This window comes from Phacochoerus africanus, chromosome 14 (genome assembly GCF_016906955.1).
Source record: "Phacochoerus africanus isolate WHEZ1 chromosome 14, ROS_Pafr_v1, whole genome shotgun sequence".
NCBI classification, from domain to species: domain Eukaryota; kingdom Metazoa; phylum Chordata; class Mammalia; order Artiodactyla; family Suidae; genus Phacochoerus; species Phacochoerus africanus.
In genome coordinates, this window is record NC_062557.1 from 21,681,850 (window position 1) to 21,692,275 (window position 10,426).

Consider the following 10,426-nt stretch of genomic DNA (forward strand, 5'->3'; position numbering starts at 1 on the left):
GCGATGTGAGGACGCCTTGACCGGCCATTGCCCGCTACGAAGATGGAAGGGACCACAAGCCGAGGAACGCGGACAGCCTCTAGAAGCTGGGAAAGGCAAGGCCATGACTCTCTCCTAGGGCCTCCAGAAAGGATGAGGAACAAACAGTTTTCTTAAGAAAATGCTAAGAAAGAACACACCTTTCAACAGATCAGGTTTCAGCGGCAAACATAAAACCAATACCATGACAAATTTTTAGCTAGTGTGATAAGACAAGCAAACACAGAACAACAAAAAAAAGTTATAGAATGTGAGCTCCAGAAAAATCAGAAGTTAACCAAGTCTTTTTTTTTTTTTCCTTGTCTTTTGTCTTTTCAGGGCTGTACCTGCAGCATAGGCTGGGGTCAAATGGGAGCTGCAGCTGCTGGCCTACACCACAGCCACAGCAATGCCAGATCCTTAACCCACTGAGCAAGGCCAGGGATGGAACCCGAGGCCTCATAGGTCCTCATTGGGTTCGTTAACCACTGAGCCACGATAGGAGCGCCCCAACCTCTTTTCCAAGGCATTTATTATTATCAGACAAACCCTACCTGGAAAGCCAGGAATCTAGACCTTTAAAAGAGTCTTATTTAAGGCCAACATTTTCATCCATATTCACAATGTCTGAATGATGAAAATGGCAAAATCAGTGGGTGAGACTAAAATAAAATACTGATTTCTAAGATCATTAATAATTATTAGATACCAATAGACACCTTTTTCTAAAGAAGAAAGGAAAAGAAGGATGGATTCATTCCTGGTCAAGCTCAATGCCGGAGGAAGAGGTCAAAAGGCCTTAATGAACCTAATACACTCACACCTGCTTAATAAGGGATGCTGTTAGAACTGTAAGGAGAGTTCCTTTTGAAGATATACGGTGAAGCTCTGAATCCCATGACAAGTAGTAGTTGTGACAGGTCATAACTTAGTAACCACCTAAACGCACATTTTTATGAGTCAAGTAACTCTTCCCAGGCAAGTAAAAAGCAGACTAATGAGATGTTTCTATGGGATTTGATATAACATTAGAAAGGAAAACATCCCACCTGCTGTGACACCACCTAGAGCAAAGGCTATATAAGCACTTCAAAGAGGAAAAAGCCAGGAGGCTTGGAATTTAAACTCCGTCCCAGTTGCTTGAGCTTTGGATCCTGGAGACCAAGACGTTGACCTAAACCGAGGCCAGGCACACACACTACGGATACCAAAGGCTGTACAACAACTATGTCTTCTCCAGCGCCACGTCGAAGCTGTTCTAGGATCACAGACGTGAGGACCACTGTTTCTCATACCAGCTGCCGGCATGGTGGTCTGGACGCCAACAGCTGTCAACCAACGGGTCATGGTCTGAGAAATCACCTGTCTCAGCGCTGCCAACCCACTCCTTGCTTTGGGCTCCCGCCCCTCTGCTTAATAAACAAGTGCAGTGCCTGTCCCTCTCTGGATGATTGCCACTGGTGTGAGGAAGGCATCCACTGTAAGGAGAAAGAGATCATGCAGTTCTTGAATGACCGCCTTGCTGACTACCTGGAAAAGGTACGAATGCTGGGACGAGAGAACGCCGCCCTGGAGTGTAAAATCCAGGAAGAGCGTGACAAAGAGCTCCCGGTCATGTGTCCTGACTACCAGTCCTGCTACGCTATCATTGAGGAGATCCAGCAGAAGGTAAGATGCTCGAGAACCTGTATACTCAAGTTGTGAACTGACATTCTCCAGGCAGTGGCCATTGGCTAAACTTTCATATTTTTAGTTCCCTTTATGCTGAACAACATTCCGTAGAGTAAGAAAACCTCTTGAATGAAACTGTCAACTTGAGGCAACATCTAGAGTTTTATAGGTTTTCATTTTCCAGAGATAGACTCTGCCATTAAAACTGGAGCATGCGAGACCAAAACGTGTATGTATTAGCAACCGTCCTTTAATAAGAATAAGAAAACAGGGGTCTGAGAAAGTGAATTTTGTTTTAATAAGTTACACACTTTAACTTTTGTCCCATTTTTTTCGACCATCACCACTCTTTTCCATTTTAATGCTCATTTCATCATCCCCAAATTGTTTAAATAGTTTCTCCCCGCACTAAACCTATCTCCTATTCAGAATGACATGCTGCTGCTACACATGCTGCATTTATTCTGTTATATTTTTTCAAAAAATATTTACTGAGCATCAACAACAAGGCACCAGATATTATTCTAGCTCTGGGGACATATCGCATTAAAAAATCTCACCCTTGTAGCATTTACTCTAGTGGACCACGGCATGGCATGTTATGCAAATTTAGGATTAATTTTATACTTTAACAGTAAAACATCTATAAAAGTTTTTTTCATTTTTAAAAATTTTATTGAAGTGGATTTCCCATCGTGGATCAAATGTTAGCGAATCTGACTAGGAACCATGAAGTTGAGGGTTCGATCCCTGGCCTTGCTCAGTGGGTTAAGGATCCGGCGTTGCCATGAGCTGTGGTGTAGGTCACAGACGTGGCTCGGATCTGGTGCTGCTGTGGCTCTGGTGTAGGCCAGGCAGCTTTGGTAACCATAAATTTATTTTCAATGTCTGTGAGTCTGTTTCTGTTTTGTAAATAAGTTCACTTGTATCCTTTTTTTAGATTCCACATATAAGTGATATCATATGATATTTGTCTTTTTCTGACTTACTTCACTTAGTATAATAATCTCTAGATCCATCCATGTTGCTGCAAATGGCATTATTGCATTCCTTTTTACGGCTGAGTAATATTCCATTGTATGTATGTACCACATCTCCTTTATCCCTTCCTCTGTTGATAGACATTTAGGTTGCTTCCATGTCTTGGCTATTGTAAATAGTGCTACAATGAACACTGGGGTACATGTATCTTTTCAAATTTATTGACGTAATTTTTGCTGATCTTTTAGGAAAATAACAAAAACTATGACTTTCCCAAGTTTCCCAAGCATCCTAAGCATAGCTATGAGAAGCCTAAAGCTATAAGAAGCCTATCTAGCCTGCCCCTGTCAATTGAAACACTCATAAGCCCTTCAGAGGCTTTTACAGAGGAGATCTTGGTGTTTGTCTCATTTGTGTGTCCAACTTCTTAATTCTAGATCTTGTGTACCAAGGCTGAGAATTCCAGACTGGTCTCACAAATTGACAACACCAAACTGGCTGCTGATGACTTGAGAGCCAAGTAAGCCCACCCAACACTGCCATTCATGACCCTGCACCTGACGCTACACGTGCCCAAAAAGGTCATCTCCAAGTCTGCTAGCCCTCCTGCCCATACCATGTCAGAACTCGCCCAGAGAAGACTGCAAATTCAATATAAATGACTGAATCATAACAACTCACATATATACAGTACCTGTAGCTTCTAACATATGAACGCATCTGATTACCAGCACAATAAGCCATAAAATAGGTAAAGCTAATAATATATTACTACCCCATTTAAGGTGAGAAAACAGGTTTCACAGGGTTCAGCTACTTATCCAAGACAAAGCCAAAATTTGGACCCAAGCTTGCTAAGCCATAATTCCTTGCTCTTTCCACTTACCTGCACTACCTCAAGGAGCAGGGAAAAAAAGGATAATCCCTCTCGTCTCAAATAACAAGGAGCATCACTCTGGCAAACTAATTTAGGAGTCATAACTAAGTAGGGATGTTTTTCAAGTGGTTACACCTCTAAAGAGAATAAAACCTATGCTAGTAATATAGGAAATGAGAAGCCCAGAGGAACATGCAAAAGAAAGTTCTGCATGGCTTGAGGTACACCACCTACATGTTAATGTTTTCTTTGCCATGTCTCACTTTCCAAGGTACGAAGCTGAGGTGTCCCTACGCCAGCTAGTGGAGGCAGATGCCAACGGCCTCCGGCAGATCCTGAACGCACTGACCCTGGGCGAGGCTGACCTGGAAGCACAAGTCCGGTCTCTGAAGGAGGAGCTCCTTTGCCTCAAAGACAACCATGAAGAGGTTAGAGAAAGGTCAAGGGAGGCATCACAAACTAAACCTCTAAAAATGGCATCAATTTCTTTGAGTTGAATTTGACAAAAGGTATTCCCACTGGCCACTGCTCTGTCTTTCAGCCCTGAATAGACTCACTGCTACTATCATTGGTTCCATCCATTGGTTCAAATCCCTTGCCTACAACACAATATCTGAAACTTCTGTTGTCTTCTCTAGCTTTTCCAGGAGAAGGAAGCAACCCAATTTTCCTGTCCTCACAGGTTTCCCATCTTTTTTGCAGGCATCTCTGCACGGACTTCTGCCACCATTGGCAGAAGTCAATATTGGCATAAGCCCGTATTGGCATCATGGAGACTACGGTATTTCATGAGGAATTCTATCTCTGTGACACTTCACCATTACCCCTGGAAATGGTCTAAATTCTTTAAAGTCCCGATCTTGCTAGTCAATTCCTTTTAATGTTGCATCTATTTGAACACCCAGTCATATCTGAAATAGCCTCACGTCATTTTACAGCATCTTCACAGCACCTATAAATTACATATTCCTTTATCGTGGGCTCTCCTTCAGGTGCAATTAGGCTACATTATTGCTCTTAGAGAGAAATAAGAACACCAAGTGATCTCGCAATCCTCTTATGTCCATAGGAAATCAGCTCCTTACAGAGCCAGCTTGGGGAGAGACTCAGCATTGAAGTGACCGCGGCCCCTTCTATTGACCTAAACCGGGTTCTACAAGAAATGAGATGTCAGTATGAGTCCGTCGTGGAGACAAACCGCAGAGATGTGGAACAGTGGTTCTGCACACAGGTAGGGAGGGGAGACAGGTCGAAAACCAAAAGTCAACTTTGCATTTCCAGGGGCCTTTGACCTACAGGCGTGTTGTCCTTCAAGCCACCCATGGGCTTTGACTGTGTTTCAGATGGAGGACCTGAACCAGCAGGTGGCGACCAGCACTCAGCAGCAGCAGTGCTGCCAGAGGCAGATCATTGAACTGAGACGCACCGTGAAGGCTCTAGAGAATGAACTGCAGGCCCAGCACCGAATGGTACCTGAAACACTGACCGAACTTAGCACAGCAGGGTTGGCAGTAGCCCCTGACCCCTGTCCACTGCAATGTTTCCCAAAGCCTGTCCTCAGGACAACAGTTCCTTTCTTTTTTTTTTTTTTTGTCTTTTTTGCCATTTCTTGGGCTGCACATGGAGGTTCCCAGGCTAGGGGTCGAATCGGAGCTGTAGCCGCCAGCCTACGCCAGAGCCACAGCAACGCGGGATCCGAGCCGCATCTGCGACCTACACCACAGCTCGCGGCAACGCCAGATCGTTAACCCACTGAGCAAGGGCAGGGACCGAACCCGCAACCTCATGGTTCCTAGTCGGATTCGTTAACCACTGCGCCACGACGGGAACTCCAACAGTTCCTTTCTTGGTTAATGGGTCTGGTGATGAAAAAGGACTTTCTGGCCAAGAAAGTCTGGGAAATGGCGTATTAAACAAAGATTAAACAGAGTACCTTCCTGAAGTTCCCGCTGTGGCTCAGTGAGTTAAGGATCCGACTGTAGCAGCTCGGGTGACTGCAGAGGAAGGGATTCGATTCCCGGTCCAGCACAGTGGGTTAAAGGCTCTGGCATTGCCACAGCTATGGCATAGATCACAGCTATGGCTCAGATTCAATCCCTGGCCCCGGAACTTCCATATGCCATGGGCACGTTCTTTAAACAAATCTGTAGGAAAGGGATATATAGTATTTTGTATTTGACTATAGACTCTTTTTTCAAAGAGCACCTCATGGCAATGATAATCCACAGAGTACATTCTGGGAAACAGCAAGAGAGCATTTTACTATATGCAAAACATTTTTACAAACTATCAAATTTATGAAATAATCTTATGTAGGAAGCGGCATCATTACGAAGCCAATTTTTCAGATGAGGCTCAGAGAGCTAAGGTGTTTTTTCCCAAGTCAAAGCCAAGATGTTTCATCTCCCCTATTTTGTAAATGGAGGCATGAGGTCCTGAAGCATTAAGTAACTTGTCAAAAGTCCCAAAAGAAATAAGAGTCTGAGCCAGAATGCTGGTTCCAAAGGTGGGACCACTTCATTCTACAGCCTCTCTAAAGCAATAAATGCTCTGATACAAAGGGTATTAGAAAGACCCTGACCCAAAGCGGGTCTTGGCACCAGCTAGTCAAGTGACCTCGGGCAACTCTCACCTCTTGAACCTTAGTTTTCACATCTATAAAAATTAGGAGCTCCCATGGTGGCACATGTGCCAAATATGAGGCCCTAATAAAGAAGGAAAGAAATGAAATGATACTGATCACAAGTGACCTGGGTTTAGAGGAGTTGTCCCCACTGTAAATCCTCCTTCCTCCTGTCCTCTTCCACGGCAGAGGGATTCCCAGGAATGGGCACTGGCGGAGACGGAGGCCCGCTACGCAGCCTTGCTGGCCCAGATCCAGCGTTTGATTGATAACCTAGAGGCTCAGCTGGCAGAGATCCGGGGGGCCCTGGAAAGACAGAACCAAGGATACGAGATTCTGCTGGACATCCGGTCCCGGCTGGAGTGTGAGATTACCACGTACCGCAGCCTTCTGGAGTGCTCAGATGGCAAGTATGTAAATAAAAGCAGCTTCCATGAGAAAAAGGCTTAAACACACACATGTGTGTACTGCCGAGGGCAACAGGGGACAGATGCTTAGGTCTTCCTGCTAGTGATGGGGAGCCTTGGTTGGGAGAGTCCGTCCATTCCCTCCAGCTGAGCCGTTTGGACACCACCACTGTCACTTAAGTGAAGAGTTAGCTGGGCTGCATCATCTTGAAGAGACAGTGGTCCAGTTCAAGTCCTTACAGGTTGACTAGCTTCTTAAGAGTTTTAAAAGTTATGAGGGAGGAGTTCCCATCACAGCTCAATGGAAACGAATCTGACCAGCATCCATGAGGACGCAGGTTCGATCCCTGGCCTTGCTCAGTGGGTTAAGGATCCGGTGTTGCCATGAGCTGTGGTGTAGGTCACTGATGCAGCTTGGATCTGGAGTTGCTGTGGCTGTGGTGTAGGCTGGCAGCTGCAGCTCCAATTCGACCCCTAGCCTGGGAACCTCCATATGTCGTGGGTGCAGCCCTAAAAAGACAAAAAAAAAAAATAGTAGGGAGGAGTTCCCCTTGTGGCTCCAAGGGTTAAGAACCTGACAAGCGTCCATGAAGATGCAGGTTCGATCCCTGGCCTTGCTTAGTGGGTTAAGGATCTGGTGCTGCTGCAAGCTGTGGCACAGGTTGCAGATGTGGCTTGGATCCAGTGTTGCCATGGCTGTGGCACAGGCCACAGCTGCAGCTGATTTAACTCCTGATCCAGGAACCTCCATATGGTGCAAGTGCAGCCACAAAAGGAAAAAAAAAAAATTACTAGTGAAAAAAAGTCTCCCCAGAGATAAATATTCCTGGTGATTGACAGATTTCTCCCCACTGAGATGAATGCCTGACTTTCACAAGATCAAACAGGACAATCCTGCTCTTTTGGAGAAACATTCCACCATGGCTGAAACCCTAGCTCTGTCCAGCCACTTGTCCTCGATGGCCGACAGCAGCACAGCACTTTTTTTTGGGGGGGGGGGGTCTTTTAGGGCTGCACCCACAGTGTATGGAAGTTCCTAGGCCAGGGGTCGAATTGGAGCTGCAGCTGCGGGCCTACACCACAGCAACGCCAGGTCCAAGCCTCATCTGCAACCTACACCACAGCTCATGACAATGCCAGACCCTTAACCCACTGATGGAGGCCAGGGATTGAACCTGCCTCCTCATGGATACCAGTCAGATTCGTTACTGCTGAGCCATGATGGGAACTCCCTCTCAGCACTTTTTTAGAGAAGTTGTCATTTTTTGAAAAAATGATAAGAATCTAACCAATTCACAAGGAACTGACATGGGAACACGAGCTCTTGGATGCAACTCGGTCCAGACTAACACTGCAGATGCAGACTTAGTTACAAATGCTAAGGAGACTTCCCTCCCCGAAACAAGTGAACTCGGGTCCACGGCCACCTTTGAACTGGCAGGTGCGCATTGTACCAGCACAGTGCTGACCTACGTCATCACGCTGAGGAGCTGCAATATATCAAAGTGCCTTGAATCATCAAAGAAGCATGACGCTGTGCCACCCTCATGGCCTGTGGAGCCCCAGCTGCTACCTACGCTGCAGCTGCAGAACCTTTAACCCCCTGCACCAGGCCAGGGATCAAACCGGCTCTGCAGGGATCCGAGCTGCTGCTGTCAGATTCCTGACCCACTGTGCCACAGCAGGAACTCCAAAGAGTTCTTACTTTTAACTCCTCGTGGCTCCGATTCTCTAAAGATGATTCATTTATAGACACCCGGAAGGACTTTAGAGCTTCAGGATGAAGCTGTTGAGGACTCTTCCAGAGATGGGGATCAGGCTACCAGAAGCATCACGACTCATCCTCTGATTATGAAAAATACCAGATTAACTTCCTTTCCTCAGATAGGATGCCCTCTGACTTGTTCCTTGTCACTGTTGAGCTTCCATTATATCCATTCTGCAGATGAAAAACTAAAGCTGGGGAGGGTGAACTGACATCTGAGGTCACCAGCTGGCAAGTGACAGAGCTGGGCTCCATCCCAGTCTTTGATTCCTGGGAATGTTCATGCAACGCTGTGGCGTTGGCTGTAATGGCAGCTTATATAATTCTAGCACTTTTTTTTTTTTTCCCTTAGGGCCACATCTTCGGCACATGGAGGTTCCCAGGCTAGGGGTCGAATTGGAGCTGCAGCTGCCAGCCTATACCACAGCCACAGCCACAGGAGATCAGAGCCTCATCTGTGGCAACACTGGATCCTTAACCCACTGAATAAGGCCAGGGATGGAACCCGCATCCTCATGGATACTCATCGGGTTCATTACCCCTGAGCCGCGATGGGAACTCCAATCCCAGTACTTCTAAACCTAGGATGTTGCTTTCCCGTAGATCTGGTCTGATCCTTTTTCTTCCACTAATGACAGCCGTATCCACGAATAAACAAGCTGTAGGAAATACTTGTTTTGAGTGACAGGTATTGAAAAATTAACCACTGCCGTGTTTCTCTGTACCATTGCTGCCTTCCCTCGATTACAGGTAAAATTCCTTTTTTGTTGTTTTTTTTGTTTTTCTCCCCCTAGGCTCCCCTGTCACCCATGTGCCACCAAATATCAACCTTCCACTTGCACATCCAGTAAGGCCAGAGCCGTGGAACGCACAGCCCGGCCTCACACACCTCCCTCAGACCCCTGTGGGATACCCGAGGCCCGAGCTGCCTGCAGAGACCTGTCCCGAATTCTCATCAAAATCTGCACCACCACCAAGGAGATTAAGGATGGGAAAGTCATTTCTTCTCACGAGCACGTGCAGCCTTGCTTCATCACCCGGACTGCCAAAGCCTAACCTCAAAAGGTGATAAAAATGACCCTCATTCATGACAGAGAGGCCAAAACTTGCTCCTGCCAGAAAGGCTTAAGAACCCCGCCCCCCCCAATCCCTTAAAGTAGTTAGTTTCCTGCTACTCATCAGGGGCCCATCGCTAGAGAGAAAAATCTTTTATTCTGTCTTTCCCTAAGTCGCTGCCGCCAACACGGTAATCAGTGACATTTCTCTGGGAGCCCATTTCCCGTTTATCCGAGGTTCAGGCACTGAAGTCTAGGTGCCCGGGAAGGTGACCTACATCCTCCACAGGTGATGGGCAGGTTTCTGGTCTGTTTATTCAGCCCTGTTTACTTACGTTCCACATCCGAGCCAGTCAGGCAAGTTTGTGGATTGTTCTTGGCCATGGCACAGGAAGGCTTTGAAAAGCTGCAACCTTCCCTTCTAAACACCTTCTTTGGATGTAGAAAGAAGCCTACGTGGGATCCACATGAACAGAGCAAGAGACCTTGAAGACTTTGCTTCCTTGGATCATCCCGAGTCCGAATCTGGCTGAACCCTGGCGCCTCCATTACTTTCATCCCCACGCACAACACATCACCTTCCCCCGAGATATTTTGAAAGATGTCCATGACCTTCAAAACTTTGTGGACCATGAGATGCTCCAAGTATTTCTATCAAGCTTCAGGAATCATTGGGGGGAGTGAATCTCTGGCGTCTGGAAGAAACAGCACGGACCCTTTCATGAAATGTTGGCTATGTCTCTTTCTAGTCTTTAGGGCATCATATTTGGTTCTGATTATTTGACCAGGGACATGTAGCTGGCACTCTCAAGACAACCCTGACTCTCTCTCTCCCTGTGACAGGTGACCATGAAAATATACTCTAGAGGCCTGCTTCCGTCTATCCATCAGAGACAAACGGACTTAATAGAGATATACACCTTGCAGAAAAGTTATCATGAAGAATTGCTGCTCACAAGCACAAGGCAATCCCAGTGTGAGAAAGCACCATTTAGGTACCAGCCACTATCAAAGCGTTTTCTTTTCAAA

The 10,426-nt window shown here is 46.3% G+C and overlaps 1 protein-coding gene across 1 annotated transcript; it reads left to right on the plus strand.

Moving 5' to 3' along the window:
* Positions 1–42: 42 nt before the first annotated feature.
* KRT39 (keratin 39) lies at positions 43–9,398 on the plus strand. The gene is made up of 8 exons (XM_047756792.1): positions 43–95; positions 1,203–1,686; positions 3,108–3,190; positions 3,819–3,975; positions 4,617–4,778; positions 4,891–5,016; positions 6,360–6,580; positions 9,137–9,398. The coding sequence occupies exons 1-8, from the start codon at positions 43–45 to the stop codon at positions 9,396–9,398; spliced, it is 1,548 nt and encodes a 515-aa protein (XP_047612748.1).
* The last annotated feature ends 1,028 nt before the right edge of the window (positions 9,399–10,426 follow it).

What these genes read in the sequence shown, in the direction of transcription:
- KRT39 (XM_047756792.1), top strand. Translation starts at nt 43, where the DNA reads ATGGAAGGGACCACAAGCCGAGGAACGCGGACAGCCTCTAGAAGCTGG. An exon ending in TTGAGGAGATCCAGCAGAAG is followed by an intron (nt 1,687 to 3,107) that starts GTAAGATGCTCG and finishes TCTTAATTCTAG; the next exon opens with ATCTTGTGTACCAAGGCTGA. An exon ending in AACAGTGGTTCTGCACACAG is followed by an intron (nt 4,779 to 4,890) that starts GTAGGGAGGGGA and finishes ACTGTGTTTCAG; the next exon opens with ATGGAGGACCTGAACCAGCA.